Raw genomic sequence first — 18,911 nt, 5'->3', positions numbered from 1 at the left:
AACGCTGATGGTCCTGGCAGGTGTTATAGGCAAGGACCCTCTGCTTGCCTGTGTCCTAGTTTGAGACAAAGTTATACCACACAGGACATAATAACCCACGTCGTTGTGGAGCATATCGGGAACGCAAAAAATAAACCTGAGCAGATAAAGTTCATCAGCCTTGTCAGTTGATGGAATTGAAATATGGGCGGACTGGACCCCAATAGCCATGGTCGGCAGCTATTCCAGGAGTATGGTTTTTAAAACGTCGATTTACAACCAGAATTCTGGAAGAGGCTTTTTATGTAAACACCCAGGGCTTAGTTGCAGGCGGTACTGTCCAGCTTGGTAACCCGGACAATATATCTACAGCCAGAACACCAAATCCAATATACAACCTGTCGCGACACACCGTGGCTGCTAGTCGCGTGCCACATACTCCAGTCTACCAGCTTAAACATGCAGTGAGTCATGAAGCCCCAAGGTGTTCCCACTCCACCCAGAGAGGCGGGATTGGTTATCGTGCAGGAGCCCAGTCCAAAGATTTCACTCTTCGGTACCACCTGAGGAGGCATAGTTCATAGTTTGAATGGTTACAACCTCTTTACGTGGCCAATAACAGTGAATTTACGTGATATCCACTTGAAATTATTGGGGTCATCAAACGACCCATTCCGGTTACCCAGAAAGAGAAAAAAACACATTGGTACTCATTTAATGCTATCTTAGGCGGTACCAACATTTCCTCTGGCCCATCGACTGTGAGCCCCCCGGAGTGAGAGACCTACGAACCTGGACGAATGAATGAACATTTCCGCGGACGATCACGACGCAATTCTCGGCTCAACTCGCTTCAGTCGTGGCTACCAGCGGCCCGCCTCAAAATAACCGCGCGATCGAACGGCGCAAATATTCCCGACGGCCGCCTCGCCCGCGTCCAGGGGCCCGAGCAGCCCTCCGTTGCCTCTGTAAGTGCCTTCGCCACCCACCCCACCCCCCCCCCCGTCTCTTTCTCGTCCCAGGCATTTTAAGCGCGGGGCTCGAGTGGTCGGCGCGTCTAATGCGCCAGCGAACGGAACGCGCCACGCTCGCCAGTGGCATCGCACGCCGGGGAGCCAACGCGGGCCCCTGGCACCGAGGAATCGCGCCGCGCCGCGCTTGTGACAGCTGTTGTTGATTTTGTCCAAACATTATCTTTTGAGTGACGTGGTGGAGGGGGTGGGGTGGGGTGGGGAGGGCTCATGACCGCGATCCGTTGTTTGTGGAACAAGAGAGGGAAGTTCGCTCTCGCTCTCTCTCCTACCCTTGTAAGGTGGCGCACGCCTAGACGCGTTCGCTGCAGCGACGTTGCGGTTTAATTTGTTTTTTAGTTTTCAATTGTTGCGAATCGATAGGTGGGACGCAGTGTAGCTCATTCGTCTTCGGTCATCGGGCATGATCGATCCACTGCTGGATGAACGCCTCCCCTTCTCGTGATCCTATATTTCTATGACGTTGCAGATGGATCTACAAACCTGCACGCTAGCTGATTCCATTGAGCTATGTCCGTGGACACTCTCGGATGCCATCCCTGCCTCGGCTGCGACTTTCGCCCTCAGTCTTGACTGCTGGCCATCATTCCTCTCGGTCATGTGTTGCTATCCATGCCCGCTTACAGGCAAAAACACAATTTCATTCACTTCTTTAACCCGTATATGTGGCGGCACACGCCGGTAATCCGGGGTGATCGAATAGCGTGGGCGCGTTACAATTAATAATTATTATAATAATTATTATTATTATACTGTAGTATGTTCTATAATCCACGTGTCCATCTTCCTGCCTCTCGGTGTAATTCCAAGCAAGCTCCTTGACGTATTTAATGATGAGTTCCTTTGTCGATCAACCAGCAATGTCACAGCGGCTGATTCGCATTGATTAAAAGCGCTCTTCAGCCACATCTGTTATTGCTTCTGCACTGCCAAGTACGCATTACAAAAACGCCCTCAAACCCCCAGAATGTCATATATCTCGAGCATGAATTAAACACCCAGCTTGGGTTCAATCCAGCACATCATCCATCTGGGGTCAGTAAAATCGATACTGTGTGGTGAGGCTGCACAACCTCGTGTTAAGCCGACGAGAGAGTGGTTTCGCTGTGGAGAGACTGCCCCTAGCCATAGGAATGTAGAATTACCACCACTGCTTCACTGCTTAAGGATCATCAATGGAGATGAGCGGCGGTCGACATTTGTTTGAACATGGGGACACTTGGGCTACTTTTCAATAATAAAAATAATCATCATCGCCATCTTCGTCAGCCAGGATCTTATCCACTGCTGATTGCAGGCCCTCACCAATCTCTTCGCCGTCGTTCATGATGTTGCGATGAAACAAGGCGTCTCGCTCCTGCACGCGAGCTGATTGAATTTCGCCTGCCAATAATCTCCTGGCCCCTGGTGAAAGCCACTGCAGACACGCGACTCATTTTACAATTGACTCCGGTTTATTTAAGTAAATCTCGCGCAAAGCCTCTGAGACAACACGGCTCTCGCAAAGATGAGCCCTGCCACGAGATCGAATAAGCCGTAAATATCTCTAAGAATTAAAATATCTTCGCGTTCTCTAACAAATCACTTTCCATCTGGGCACGCGTGCCACCCGAAACACAATCACACGTGACACAATCACACGTGACACATTTACACGTGACACAATTACACGTGACACAATCACACGTGACACATTTACACGTGACACATTTACACGTGACACAATTACACGTGACACAATCACACGTGACACAATCACACGTGACACATTTACACGTGACACAATTACACGTGACACAATCACACGTGACACATTTACACGTGACACAATTACACGTGACACAATCACCTGTGACACAATCACCTGTGACACAATCACACGTGACATTGCACGTGACTGAAGGCGGGGGAGCTTAGGGTGGGAATTTGGAAGTGCAGCACAACGATGGATTTTGATGCACTGCCCCCTGGCGCTCACCACGTGGCCACGCAGCTCTATGGCAACCCGCGTGGTGGCCTTCCACCAAAGCACAATCAAAGATCGACCCTTCTTAGCGCCTCAGATCCAGCATATGGCGGGCGATTTGGTCATAGGTCCTGCGACTGATCAAACGGGATTTTAGTGTTTTGGCACTATTCCTGATTTGATGGGGGAATTTTTGTTCTTGTTTAAATTTCGTGAGTTCCATCTTGTTTGGTCGGATTATTCATCATCATTATCACCATCAGCAGCCACTATCCGTCCACGTCGTCGTCATCATCATCACCACCGCTGGATGAAGACCTCCTCCCCAGGTCACTGCTTACGATCATGCGATGCGACAACGCAGCCGGCCCGCGAGCGCGATGCTGATTTTCCGATCATTCGGCCAAACAGAGAAAAAAACATCCCCCAAATCTCGCGACAAACCAATTTCATTGACGAACCCGAATAACGGTTTCACGCCCTTATTAGCGCCTCGCCGCACTCGCCTGATCACGCAGACAATAGGTATTGTTACGCGGTGACGGCTGTGTGTGTGTAGGAATAACGACTCACGGGACAGGGAGAACAGAGGGAATCATTAAAGGCAGAGCTAAGGACAGATGGGGGGAGTCTATTTTGAGCTCAGTTTCCAGTGAACCCTGCTCCCGTTCTGAACCGTGCGACGGACGCACCAAGAGTGGTGCGTCGCTGAGTTCTTTGCCACGTAAGATCAAGTCAACAATGCAAATATAGAGCGGCGGATTAGGCGACCTTTGCCTGCAGCAGAGGTTCTCCAAGTGAGGTCTCCGGAGTGGCCGCGGGGACCCGCCACGCTTCTCCGCGTGGTCCGCGGAGGAGCGACGCAAACGCAGGTCGATCCCGAAACGGCGCACCTTTTGAATGTTTGACCCGTGATATTTAATTTCAAAATTAAGTTAGGCAAACTCCCCCCATTTAACTACCCCGTCGCTAAGATCTAGAATTCCCTCGTCGAGACAAAGAGCTCGCAGCTGCGTTGTTTGAACCTTGCAGCCGTGTTGTATGACTGGCATTCCGAGAGATGAGCGGTGGCGTTTCATTCAGGCGATGTGTGGTGCCTGTACGGATCGCACGCAGGGCGCTAGGGAATATCATCTCAGTGCCGGTCAAGACATTAAAATCGGTGGAGGCCAGGGCAGCAATAGGCAGAGGAGTAGAGAAGAGGAAGGAAGGCCTTTAGCGCGGACTTGAAAAACGAGGATCGCTTAAGCAGCTGCGGACACAATTTTTGATTTAAAGCTTTCGTGACTGCAGGGATTCATATTCTTGGCTCTTTCGGTAAAGTCACGTAGAAGGGAAATAATAATTTCACACGGGATGATGATTGCTTGTGTTGTGCAGTCGAAACGTCGTGAGAATTTTTTATTGTTTGATATTTATATTATTTTATTATTTCCCTTCTACGTGACTTTACCGAAAGAACCAAGAATACAGCTGCGGACAGGCAGAGGTGGGGACATGGACACGGAGCAGGGCTGGGGGAGCTACATCGCGTAAATGACCTCCATGCGGACCGCGGCCATATGAGGACTGCCACTGTTAAATGCCCCGCAAACGAGAATTATCCGTCGCTGAAAGCATATTAGCCGCACTAATCGGGTACTAGAAGGGAGGGGGGCCATTTCGACTTGAGAACAACGCCGTGTTTGTAATTGTATGGTGCTTCGAGCTTAGTCACTCCCATCACTGGAAAGGGCCTCTTGTATTGACAGAAGTGCGTTTAAGGTGTGTGTGTGTGTGTTAATGTGTAAAGAGCGGTAGTGCAGTGGTGAGCGCGCTGCACTACGGACTCGGCTAACCCGGGCGATCCGGGTTCGATTCCCGCTCACGGGTCAGCACCAGTGACGATTATCTGTTACCGGTACCTGGTGCGGTGTGTAAACATCGTCACGAGGAAGACAAAGGCGGCCGGGCTTGGTGCTGGCCACACACTCCCTTCGTGTGCCGTGCCGACCTTCAAAAGTCTGTTTAGGTTCTACGTGGAAATATTTGTCTTTGTGCTAATGTGTGATTGACCCACCAACACGATATTGGAAAGTTCTGTTCGGCGCGAAGTCAGGAACAGGTGTGCCCAGTGCCGGATTAAGCTAGTGCGGGGCCTGTAGCATGAAGTTATAAAGGGGCGCCAAATAATGATGAAAACCATTAATATTAAAACACATAATTTTTTAAAACTTGCACAGTAAAGTATTTGTTTTTTTTCATTTGCTATACAGCCAGATAATACGACACATCGCTAACCTTAAACACCCAGTCGTTCATAAAAGTTGAAGGCGGTGTAGTACTATAGTAATAGAGCAAGTGCAGAATCACTGAACCTGAATTGATAGCTTGAAAGCATTTAGCGAGGGGCCCTTGAAAGTGCGGGGCCCGTAGCTACTACATATGTAGTAGTAGCTACTACACATGTAGTAGTAGCTACTACACATGTAGTAGTAGTAGCTACATTTGTAGCTACTTGTGCTACTCGGATTATCCGGCACTGGGTGTGCCGCTGCTGTATGGGGAGGGGGTGGGGGGCTCTGACCGGAGGGTCTTCGTTGCTGCCGTGAAGAGGTGAAAGGCGATCGTATGGTCCAGCCGTATTTTTTTTCAATGGAGACCCGATATTAAATAAATAACTACATCTATTTCCAATGACTGACATTTCTATTCGGGATCTCAACAAAAGCAGTCGGGATCCGCATTGCCTGCCGCTTTTGGACGAAGAATGGTCACAGTCCCATTAATATCCACGCGTATCAGTGCAATAGCTACACTGTCACCATCAATCATCGTCAGCCATGATCTATCCACTGTGGGATGGACATACCCCCCCGCCCCAGCCCCCAGAGCTCGCCACCATCTCTCACGTTCTTGCGATGTAACTATCCATCTAAGTTCAGGGGTCGGCACCTAAAATAACAAGAAGATAATTTTTTTGTTCTCATTCGGTCAAAAAAAACAACTCAATTTTTCAAGAGCCGCAATGCAATGTGAAGAACGCGACGAAGAGGCCCTTAGAGAACCGCCGCACGGCAGCTCTGGGTCGGCAGGTTCCCGACCCGTGGCCTCGCAGGAGCCAGACGGGTTGTTGTTGTTGTTGTTGCTGCATCGCAACACATTCACACACCACACGCATCACGTACCAGCAAATACACATGTTATGATGTCTCGATACACGTCGATAATAATTACGAGTCAATCTACTGCCGATTGAAGGCATTCCCATGCCGAATCAGTCATGGCGCTGCTTGACCGTACTTCGCCACGCTGCTTTGTTCGGGTACCCATCATCGGTTCAGATACCACTCGCCACTGATGTCAGCCGTGGCTTTGCAAATCGGTGGAGGTAAAAGAGAATTTGAATCCGACCGATTACATTTGTAGGGTTCGCTCGCATCCCGCCACGGCCATGCACCATCAGCAGCAGTAGAAGCACGAATATCACCATCACCATCACCACCACCATCACCACCATCACCACCATCACTGCCACCACCATCACCACCATCATCACCACCAGCAATAGAAACAGGAAACCCACAAAAGCAGTAGCAACACGAACGGCACCTCCATCATCAACGTCACGCTCTCCACCTGTCGTCACGACACGCATACACATAACAGCACATGCACATACGTGTGCGAATGCGTGTTGGGCCGGATGGCTTAGACGGGGTGGGGTGCTCCTACCTATCAATGCTGTCCCTTCAGGGACCCCCAAAATTCGTTAGGGTGGCCGAGACCCCCACCCCTACACCGCGCGGGTCCCTTCCTCTGCACAGACCCCAGCGGCGTTGGCTGGCGACGCCGGGCGCGTGCGTGTCGCGCGTTCCTGTGCACCAGCCTATGCCCATATCAGTCTCTGTCGTGGTTGATTTCTACCGGGAAGCGTTTGGAGGGTGGGGGCGAGGTGGGGAGGGGGTGTCTGTGGCACCGCGAGGGAGGAAGGGTTTGGTTGGTGGGTGGGGTAATTGGACGGGCGCGATGGGACCGGGCAGGGGAGGGCAGAGCAGGGTAGCGAAGGGCAGGGGCGGGAAGGACGCTATATAAGCCAGGGCACCTCCCGCGCCGCTCCCGTACTGCCCACGAAACAAATCGGACCGGGCAGCCATGGCGGAAGACGTGGATAGAGCTGCCGTGAGTGACCCACACGCACGCACACACACACACACGCACACACACAGGTATCATAGGTGAGCATGTGATGCGATGGGGGCATTTCAGAACAACATCTCTCATTGATGATGCTCGACTACGGGTTAATACGATTTAAGAGCAACGCCTTTGCACAAGGTGCTCCAGGCTCTGGGCGGTCATCTCTCAGGTACAATGAAGCCAGGATGTATCATGGAAAAGAAGAATATCTCATGTTCCATGAAGGGGTAGAGCCAGGTGTCCACGCGGTGTCTTCAATGGTGTGTTAATACACATCTGACAAAAAAAACCCGGGACTTTTAATGTCCTGGGAAGACTTACAGATTTCCAGAGACAGCTACCTCCACAAGAGGACAATAATGGGAAAACGAGGACAGGTGGCAACGCCACACTGGTAGCGTTGCATTTTGTGAAGTGTTGCAAGCCGACAGTATTCGACTGTGGCACCAGCGTGTAAAGTTCACTTTGCTGCAGTTATGACCCAGCTGAGCGGCCACGCTGACTGGGAAATCTACAGAATGCTCGAGAGAATTGAGCCGTAGAATACCCATGCAAAGGGGCTCCCTAAATACCGCTGCACAATGGAGTCAGCACACGTTTAATGCAGGCGGACTATAATGCACATGCTTAGGACAGGTGGTATCATATATACTATTGTATACAACCAAGAGACTCATACGTAAATGGAAATTGGCTGAACATCCAAATGTAGGACCCCGCTGATAAATTATTGAGACTCAGTGCGGCTTTCCCAGAATAATAAATGGTATTGAGTATATATAATTTAACGAAACTATTTTATTTCGCAGGTAAAGCCCACTGAGCTATTAGCTATTTTTTTAGAGGCGACTTAACATGGCTGATATCATCATCATCATCATCACCACCACACGTGAAAATGTATAGTAGTGGCCAAATAATCTAAATGGACGATGCTAAACGCGGAGGGAAAAACGTGAGGAACCCTAAAAAAAATCCACACGACCACGGGGAGAGAAAACACGCGAACTCCAGATATACAACAGGCATCGTCAGGGTCCGGGATCGAACCGACGACTTCCTGCCTCCCAGGCGATGGAGCTAACATCTCGCCACCACTTGCTAGGTAGTCAGGGCGTGGCAGCTCAGCAGGCGTATTCTTGAATTCATCTGTGCGGAGCTGTGAGTGATACCACCTAGTACCTGTCGTGGGTTGTCTCCGGTTTCCTCCCGCGTGCAAAACTCTCGATTCGGATTGGCCACACGTCCCGATGTGGCAGGCACCCTCGTGTAGACTCGGCGAGACTTGTGCAAATTGATAATACTTACGTAACAAAAGCACGTTTTCGTGATTTTTCATGATTTTTACTTTAGCCAGACATGAGCCCATTGCGGCGAAAGGGCTTGTTTAGAAGATGCGACTCGTGGCAAGTGAATGGGTTGCAGCGATGGCTGTCATCGAACGTGGTGCACCGTTGAAGAGAATGACGTAGCGCTTGTGACGTCAGAGTTGCACGTGTTAGACATGCCAAGACAGCTACAAGGCAGCCCTGAAGGTGAATATAGCAGGATAATCAGTTTAACACGTAGGCTTTCGCCACCAATATCATCCATAATACAAGTTTGGCTGTCGCCTAATGAAGCTAGTTGTAATTACTGTCGAAACGTCGTACTCAGATTGTTAACGTTGTGGCTTTGCTCTCCAACACATGCTGTACGACTAACGAATTGGCACGTTCTGTTTACGTGACAACCCTTACTAATTGACTGTGTCGGTGGTGGCGGGCTTAACGGCACATTTATATATTACCTGAATCGGTTATTATACTCTGAATCAGACTCGTTCATCTCCCCCGCCTCCATTGAGATGAGCAGCTCTGTTAGGCAGACGGCCACAGCCCAAGGCTGGCGGCAGTGGCGGCGGCCATAGGGACATCGCACAGGGAGGCAAAGCGCCACACTCGCACGGGAGCAGGAAAAGAACCCGCCGCCCCCCCCCCCTCTAAGCTTTGCTCCCACGAGTGAACAATGACCTCGTATAGCCCGACCCAGCTGCTGTGTGCGCGCTCACGCGCCCGAGTGTAGCGGTGTCACTCTTGGCCACTCACTCCGACGCAGAAACCCTCCCGAAAAAGCGTCGAGCGTCATTGAAGATTTTCCTGGGAAATAAATAAATAAGCAAATGCCGTCGTTGTTGTTTGTTTAAATTTTGCACGGGCATTCCATTGCCTAAATGCCTCGTCGTGGTTGTTGTTATTATCACTGTAATGTTTTAACATTGCCAATCACCCCCTTTCCTTGTCCGTGCAATTCACAACCCACAGTTTTGTGAAAAAGTTTGAGGACATATTGTACCATTCTCGCACGTGTTTACGTTGATCAAGGTTCAAGGAGTAACTCACGGACCGTGAACCCGGCGGCCACAGTTTGATTTCTTGGCCACGGTTCACATCAGTGGCGAGTGATGCATGAACTGGTCCTAGACGCCAACTTGACGAACCCGACCAGCGTGGTGAAGTATGGTCAAACAATGCCCGTGACCTGCACGGTGTGGGGGGAGGGGGGTGGGGGCTTCCATCCAGCAGTGGATTGACAAACAGACGACAAATATAAATCATGGATAAAGAGCCACCAGCTGGAGTCAATATGTTGCTAAGATATTTAGCGTTTGCATTCCAGCATAATTTACCTCTGTGCCAACATGACCCTGAAAGCACGGGTCCATTAAACTATTAAAGGTCATTAATATAGCGCACATAACCTAATCAATCCACTGATTATTGAAGTCTTCCCCATATTGTGTCATTCATACTTCACCCCGTTGGTCGGTGCAATTTGAAGGGAAGTACCCCAGCACTGGTTAAGACGTCAATCACCGCCTACGATAGCCGTGTGCAGGAATCAGATTCAGGATAAGCGGGCTAGTGGCGCGGTGTGCCACCCAGGTGATAAGTGATCTTGATGCTGCTGCTGAGTTGACAGTTGTGCACAGGCACAGATTAGGCGCTTAAACAATTATGTTTTGTGTGTGAGAGAGAAAACAATAAAATCGTTGGTTAATGCGAGGAAATCAACCGACAACAACGTAGAGGCTGGGTCATGGCGTCGTAGCGGCTGGGTCACGGCGACGCTATTTGTCAAGCCGAATTATATTTCATGAAGATGAGCGGTTGATCAATTGCCGAGTCTGCGAGTGCTGGGTAAATTAATATCCCATTCAAAAATCGTCCGGCGCTGCATCGTAATTCTCGGTATAAACGATTTTATCCGAGGATATCTAACGCCTCGCGTTCTTTTTATTTAATGAACAATCAGGCTACCAAAACATGCGCTCGGTATTCGTATAAAGACCGTGGGCAAGAGTTGAGTGGGTTCCCGTGGAGAACGCGCAATGCATCAACAGACACGCATTACCAGCGTGAACAAATTCGCACCGTTCCGGCGAACAGCGACCTCCACTGCACCCTCCTGCCTCCCACGGTAGCCCGTGATGTCAAGTCAACCTGCTCTCTCGAAGCGCGCTAACGTCAGCTGCTGGTAGCACATTTCCCCCGAATTAAAGTCCAGGCCAATACCCCCTCTTCTCCTCCTCCTCCTCCGTAAGATTGCCACCCCAATTGTTCTCAGTTTCCCTCCCCCACCCTGGAGCTTCCTTCTCCTCTCTCTTGGTGACTCCTTGGTCTTCATAATCGCCCCCCCCTTCCACACTTACTCCCCCTCTCCAGGTGTCTGCCACGAATCCACAATCTCTCGCCACCTTCATCCAGTTCGCTCCAAAAAAAAAAGATATTTCGGATTGCATCCCAGCACCGCTTCTTGTGTCCACCTCTATCCACATTCGCTCTTGTTGGCACCTCTGATTAGCACGGTCGGCTGCGTCATGTTGCCAAAGAAGCTCAACAGACATTCACGATCCCTTTGTTGATCTCGTCCGTCGCTCATCCCAGAGTCCTTGCTCCATGATTCTGGCCAGCCGGCAGTCCGCTTTCTTTTGCTCCGTCAATTAAGTCTCGTTTCGGAATGTGTACTTTAGTTTCTAAATGTGTCCCCTCCCCATGATGTTCAAAGTCCTCCTTTCAATTGCTACTTTGCCATGCTTTTGCTGTCCGTCATAAATAACAAATTACTAACTTTTCCCCGCTTCCAATACAGTACACGCAAGCCGCAACATGCGTTGTACAGCGTCTAGAGATACAGACACATGTAGAAACAACATACATACAATGCGTATTCCTTTACATAGCATTAGATAAGCTGGGCGAGAATACCTATACCCCATTTCAACTGATCTTACTATGCCCACATAAGTAACGGGGTATATGGACTTACCGTCCACCCTGCGTATATATTCAGCTTAATGTTGTGTGGATGTCGATTTGACCTTCGACTGTGTGCGGCTGGGTGTGTGTGTGTCCGACAGGTAGAGCAGCTGACGGAAGAGCAAAAAAAAGGTAAAGTATCTCTCTCTCACGCAATTATGTTTGACATTGCACATGTGGGACACGTCGTAGGAAGCATTGTGACGTCACCCACCACGTGTCAGGAGCGTCCCTTGCACGTGCCCTGCAAAGAGTGCTTGTCGCCCGGGGAATCCAGCCAAAGGTTATTTTTGGTTTAATTCTCAGAGCTGGACTTTGATGTTTAATGCAGTGAGTGACAACCCTTAGATTAAACGTCAGCGCTGCTGTCAATCCATTGCTGCATGTCTGACCATACCTCACCACGTGTCTATCGAACTCGAATCGCATATCTGCGTTTGTTTTTGTTCGGGCTAAAATCAGCACACACTCCGCATGCCACCGGCTCGAGCTGATAGTGGCCGTGAGCGTACACATTCACTTACGCACGCACACACACTGACACAGACGCACATGAGCGTGGGGCACTCAGGGTACATCAGGGACCGTAGTCCCCCCCCTCCTCCCTGTCCCAAAACGGCCAGACCCTCGAGCTGTCTGTCCTTGTACGCCCATGAGAGAGAGAGCGAGAGAGCGACGCGTCACGAATAGCAGAATCCGACGCCAGCTTTGTCCCTGGGCGGCCACTTCACCCCAAGCGGGACACGAGCCAGATCCGTGCCCATTCATACAGCAGCCACCACCACCACCCACTACCCACCCCCTCGACACAATACCAGACACGCACCCACGCCAGCTATGTGATGAATTGTCATTGATTCATTGTTATGCCTGACTCAACAGGATTATTATTATTATTATTTGATTAGAAACCAGATTCTTTAGTGGGGATTTATTTTCTGGAACGGTCTGCGTCGCTTTTGTTCGTTCATCCGGCAGCGGATCGACTGCTGGATGTCAGAGCCTCACCACGTCGTGCAGTTCACATGGGATGCTTCACCCATACCGTAGCACGCTGCTCGGTGCGGGTTGGTGACGCTGGGGCATCAGCAGCGGCTGATGCAACCCTCGCCACTGACGTTGGCCATGGCTGAGAATCGAACTCGGTTTCGCCAAGTTCACAGGGCAGCGCGCGGACCGCCGCGCACCCTGGATTATTAGCGCTCGATAGACACACAATTTCCGCTGCTGCTGCTGATGATAACGATGGGCGAAGTTTCACATCACAGGGCCACGGGGGTTTAGCGACATCTTGGGGAGGCATTCTTGATCCAGCAGTGGATTGACCATGACTCATGCTGACGATGATGATGGTGGTGATGATGTGTGGTGCAGAATTCCGGGCCGCCTTTGACATCTTCGTGCAAGACGCCGAGGATGGCTGCATCAGCACCAAGGAGCTGGGGAAGGTGCTGCGAATGTTGGGACAGAACCCCTCGCCAGACGAGCTCCAGGAGATGATTGACGAGGTGGACGAAGATGGTGAGAGCGGACAGGGCTCAACGAGCGCGCGATGATGATGTGTGGTGGTGATGATGATGGTGGTGATGATGGTGGTGATGGTGGTGGTGATGGTGGTGGTGATGATGATTGTGTGGAGATAATGATTTGGAGATGATGAGTGGTGATGATGATGTGTGGTTTTGATGATGTGTGGTGATGGTGATGTGGTGATGATGTGTGGTGGTTACGATGATGGTGGTGATAATGGTGATGATGATGGTGATGATGATGGTGGTGTAGAGGGAGGAGAGTGGTCAGAAAGGCACGGAGACAGACGCAGGAATGACACAGTGATGGAGTGTCACGAGAAAAGTGACAAAGAGAGTCATGGGCACGAGAGGAGAGAGGCGTAGGCTGAGCGAGACGGAGAGAGGCACACAGCGGCGTGGGTCGCGATGGTGCAGGCCGTGCAACTGCGCTGGGGAACAACCACGGGGTGACGATGTCAGGGGATGGAGGATGCGGGAGTTCACACCCGTGCCAAGAAGACGGGCAGACACAGAGACACAGAGAGCCAGACAGACATGCGGAGCAGATTTTAGATCGCTAGATGAAGTCACGGACACACGGCCAACAATGGGTTAATGCTATTAATATCTGACCTTTCGTTATTACATTCGCGGTGATGATAATGATGATGAGTCACTACAATACGTTGGCACTGGTCTATGCCTACCACACGTGACCTGATACACGTGTGCGGTTTGACCTTTGAGGATGAATATCTGTTGAATGGGAAGCGATAGTCCCTCGATTATCTGAACCCGTCTCACCGTTAAACACATATATAGTCCACAATCATTCAGCATAGTTATGAACCAATATGGAAACGTGTGGATTGGTGTGTGGGGTCAGTGCCTTGCAAAGGCCCCTCCTGCTCTGCTGCTGTTCCCACAGTCTAGAATTCCCAATGACCATCTCTCCGTGCAAAGTGCATTCATGCACAGCGAAACGACGATGGTTTGCATCTCTACGATGGAAGGACGAAGTGAGCGTCTTCCCCGGGTGGATAGGGGCGGTGGGACCTCGACGCCGCGAAGTTTAACTCTGCCTGCTCGGTGTGTTGTCCGCGCGGGACGGCGCCGCTTGCAGGCAGCGGCACCGTGGACTTCGAGGAGTTCCTCATCATGATGGTGCGCAGCATGAAAGAAGAGAGCAAGGGGAAGTCAGAAGAGGAGCTGAGCGAACTCTACCGCATGTTTGACAAGTGAGGGCCTCGCCAAGCGGGCGCCGCGTTCACGACGTCACTCCCGTAGCCCTCCTCTGGCTCAGACAACCTCCACTTCAACAGAGGATGCCGCTAATCGCTTGTGCCGTACGAAATAAAGAAGCGTGTCCCCCCCCCCCCCACACTCGCAGCGGCGAGATGTTAACTACCTCGCCTGGTATGCGGTCTCAGTGTCGAGAGACACGAGTCATACAGCGTTGCCCCCTCGCACGCACGCCTGAGTTTTCTCCGGGCGCTCCGGTTTCCTTCCACATGTAAAACATTCGTGAATTTGACAACACCTTCATATATAGAGGACCGCAGAGCTTGCGGGGGTGGCGGGGGGGGGGGGGGGTCGGAAGCGGCTCACTGCCTGGCTGCCGCCTCTCCAGCTCGTCCGTGGCTTCTGGTGCTCGCGCCTCTGAGTTGTTCTCCGAGTCGTTCTCCGAGTCGTTCCTCGAGTCGTTCTCTCTCTCTTCGAGAGCGATGAGCGGACACCGTGCGGCAGCCGCGCGTTTCAAAGTTTAAATTATTATCACCATCATCACATACGTTGGTGACATTGGCGCTGCTGCTGACATGCATGATCATTATGATGTTGAAGATGATGACGATGGCGGTGGTGAAATAATTGCTAACTCTGCTGATTACGATGCCTTTGCTACTGCTGCTGATGATGACGACTGTGAAAGTGTTTTTGCTGCTGCTGATGGTAGAGGCAAATTTATTTCTGCTGCTTATGATGATGCTGATGCTATTAATGATGACGTTGCTGCTGATAACGCTGCTGATGATAATGATGCTGCTGATAATGATGCTGCTGATGATAATGATGCTGCTGATGATAATGATGATGATACTGATAATGAAGCTGCTGATGCTGATGATGCTGCTGCTGATGATGATGTGTACAGAAACGGTGACGGCTACATCGATCTGGAGGAGCTCAAGGTGATGCTGCACGCCACGGGGGAGGACATCACAGACGACGATATCGAGGAGCTCTTTGCGGACGGAGACAAAAACGGCGACGGATTCATCGATTATGACGGTGAGCATTTGAGACACCAACACGCCCTCTGCCCAGTACTGCGCGCGTACGCACGTGCTGGACCTCGGTCGCACCGTACGTAGCCAACCGCGCTAATCGGGGGTGCAGTTCACCCGCGAGATGGACGTCTCGTGCGCAAAGGTGTTCAGTGTGCTAACTGACGCGCGCGCCCATAGCAATATGAAATGCCACTTTGAATGTATATAGATTATACATCAATAGCGCAGCTATTGTGCAACGTTGGGCCAAGGTTGGGGTGACCGTGGGCCAAGGTTGGGGTGACGTGGGGCCAACAATTTCAATCTGAGTCACGATGACGGTGGTAGTTTCATCCTCATGCCAATGGTGGCCCAACGCTGCAAGTCTTCGGTGTTACGGGAACTTATGCGACCTCGAGCAGGAGTCACGAGTCACTGGCCACCGCGTTCGTACCGAACACTCAAGGGGACCGCCTTGGCAATGGCGTTACACTATTAACGTTACGCTCAAACACTTACCAGCATCACTATTAACACCCGCTTCGTAGCGGACACAATACTGAATACGCTGAATATAAGGAGGCTAACGTTTCGTGAAATGGCCCTTTTGCAGAGCTCAACACAGCAGGATCCTCTTGGCATAGGGACTTTGCATTCGCGAAATAACTAAGTAGAGGTCAAGTGCTGGTGGTAGTGGCAATAGTGAGCTGTCGATTCTGAGTCACGGTGATGGTGGTGGTCGTGATGGTGGTGTTCTAGCGTCACTCAATGGCCGTTAATTCAGAGCCTCGATTATATTGATGAGGGTATTGATGACGGTAATGATGGTCAAGGACATTTAATATAATATACTGGCGGCCCCAGACATGTAGAGACATCCCTACGCCGAGGTCAAGTAGCTGCACAGCACACGGCTTCTGAGAAAGATCGCGTTGTTCATTACATGCGCGTCACCGCCGCTGTTTCAATGTCTCGCTCTTGCGTTTTTTTTGCAGAATTCATGGAATTCATGAAGGGAGTGGATTAATGGAATCTTCCGTATACCCCCTCGGATATTACGATAACATCTACAACAACAACAAACAACCCAAAATACGACGTGCATTAATACACGAGTGAAACGAAAACTATGCCTAGGCGACGATAAGAGCCGTACAACATAGCCTTGGCATAGTGTGGCTTCTTCAACAACTATATCGCCTACACATACATATGTAAATCATTACAACAGGGCCCTTGAGTAAGTTAACAATGGCTTGGATCGAGTTGGTCCTCCGTTTGCACCTTTGCTTTCGTGAAAAAACGCAACCCAGAAGGACGCATGCGGCTCTTATCTAGTGGCTGGCTCCACGCGAGCTTGATGACTTTGTGAACGAGATTAACAAACACAAACGCAGAGGAAACATTGTGAAGTTACTTTCGCGGGCGTGCTCGCTTTCGAGCGCTAACGATGTCCTGAAAATAATTTTAGAGTCGTTTTCTTTCATTGTTATTATTGTTAACGAAGCGTCAATATTGTGTGGATATCCCGAGGTTATGTAGATACTAGAGAAGAGCTGCCGGTTTTTATGTGGTCGCGTGTAAGGATGTAAGCGCTCTGTGTAAGGTGTTGGACATACAGATGACATCAACGCGAAGTCGAGAGAATCTGGTAAATCCAGAAACAGAATTTTTCCAGTCATAACAATCAATTGATGGCGTTTCTGGTTTATGTTGAAATACAATGTTATGTACAATTTTACACTGTAGGTACCGCGTACGATTATGTTATACAGATGAGATTGGTCAATTTTATAACTGCTCGTTTCAAGAACTAAGCCTGTGTAATAAAGATATTGTACGTGACTTTTATGCGTTTCTCGTTATCATGATTTATGTACGATACAAATTAAAGCCATCGTATTTCTGGGAGGCTCAAATGGAACACGTGGTCGTAAGTTTAACACGTGGGCTTTCGCCACCAATATTATCCACAGCAGAGGTTTCTGGGTTCGATCGCGTAAATATATAAATAAACATGTCGTTAAACCCGCCACCACCCGACACAGCCATTTAGTAAGGTTTGTCACGGAGACAAAACGTACTTATTCTTTACTAGTACAGCACACCGGCATGTTGGAGAGTGAAAGCCTCTACAACATTTACAATTCCAATACTGTGACGTTTCGCCAGTAATTTACTAATAATAATTTACTACGATGAGCCCAGAATGTCTGTGTGTCCCGCGCGTGACGTCACTCCACGTCGACCAGCCCCCCTCAATAATAATCATGAGCTGGTGACGTCACTCCGCACGGAAAACTCCCCCTCATTAATAATTATGAGCGGGTGACGTAACTCCACATCGACCAGTCGCCCTCATTAATAATCATGAGCGGGTGACGTCACTCCACATGGAGGGGGCGTGGCGCCTCCTCCCCCCTCCTCAGCGTCAACTTACAACCCTCACTACAAAGGCAGAACCCTCACGTCACGTGATCTCCGTAACGCTATTGAGACATCGAAGTAAAAAGGACGTCCTGATGAACACGGGATTATAACCTTAAAATGAAGTAAGTCTGTGTCACCGCGTCCTTACAAATTGCACGCGAATGGATGCAATGAATATCACGTCGCGTTCTGCTTTTCGCTTGCAAGTTTTAGATTTACTGAAATACACCCGTCCTTGGACGGGCAAAAGGCTAGTCGCGTTATTTATAAATGTGTCGCGATCTAACCCAAAAACGTTGATTATGAATAATATTGGTCGCGAAAGCCTACGTGTTAAAAAGGCTAGTCGTTAAGAATAATAACCTCTATCTTGATTTGAAGATTTCCTGACTGCAGGAACCCATACTCTTTGCTTCTTTCGGTAAAGTCATGTAGGTAGAAAAAGAAAAAAAAAGAAAAAAAAATATATCACAACGTTTCGATCGCCACACAAGCGGTCGTCCTCGGGCGGGAAAAAACAATCCAGCAGTGGAACTGCTGAACCAGCGAGAGAGCTGCTACAGCAAGAGGCTATATATGTGGCGATGGGCAAGCAAGCGGGGTCTGAGCTGGAAAGAAAGTAGTAGAGCCGTTATAGCCCCGCCTACATCGGACAACCACACCCACTCAAACCACGCCCCTAAACCCACACAGCTCCCCGAGCTGATTCGCTCGCCATCGCGTTCGCACCCGCCGCACTGCTCACAGGGCCCGCCCACTATTCCGGTAACTCCATCCACTACCGAGGTAGCTCCGCCCACTCGTCAGGTAGCTCCACCCACTGTTCAAGTAGCTCCACCCCCTCCTGAGGTAGCTCCACCCACTATTATGGTAGCTCCGCCCACTCGTCAGGTAGCTCCGCCCACTGTTCAATTAGCTCCATCCCCTACTGAGGTAGCTCCACCCCCTACTGAGGTAGCTCCACCCACTATTCGGGTAGCTCCACCCCACTGCTCAGGTAGAGTCCTGCGTTCCAGGGCGGCCTATAGATGGTGACACCATAGAACTACTTCTGAGACCCATTCAAGTTGACCTCTAACCTGCTGCTGTTGCGGCGCTGCACTTTTGCAACATCTCGCCTTCAAAGTAATATTTTCATTCTCAGAGCTGGGAATTATTTCCAGCCTGCTAACCACTGTGACCACCGCTCCACCCGAGGTTGTATACTATTACCATGTGCACATGCATAGATTGATATTGGTTCAGTACGT

At 50.2% G+C, this 18,911-nt stretch overlaps 1 protein-coding gene across 1 annotated transcript; it reads left to right on the top strand.

The window, feature by feature from the left end:
• The first annotated feature begins 7,006 nt into the window (after nucleotides 1-7,006).
• Nucleotides 7,007-17,076, top strand: LOC144721364 (troponin C, slow skeletal and cardiac muscles-like). Its single transcript, XM_078598928.1, has 6 exons — nucleotides 7,007-7,137; nucleotides 11,555-11,585; nucleotides 12,828-12,974; nucleotides 14,088-14,202; nucleotides 15,117-15,253; nucleotides 16,227-17,076. Exons 1-6 carry the CDS (start codon nucleotides 7,111-7,113, stop codon nucleotides 16,256-16,258), a joined length of 489 nt encoding a protein of 162 aa, XP_078455054.1. The 5' UTR covers nucleotides 7,007-7,110; the 3' UTR covers nucleotides 16,259-17,076.
• The last annotated feature ends 1,835 nt before the right edge of the window (nucleotides 17,077-18,911 follow it).

This window comes from Lampetra planeri, chromosome 11, assembly GCF_965212315.1.
Source record: "Lampetra planeri chromosome 11, kcLamPlan1.2.h2, whole genome shotgun sequence".
Taxonomy (NCBI): Eukaryota; Metazoa; Chordata; class Hyperoartia; order Petromyzontiformes; family Petromyzontidae; genus Lampetra; species Lampetra planeri.
The sequence above is the reverse complement of the archived record's forward strand: the minus strand, read 5'-3'. Positions and strand labels throughout refer to the sequence as shown.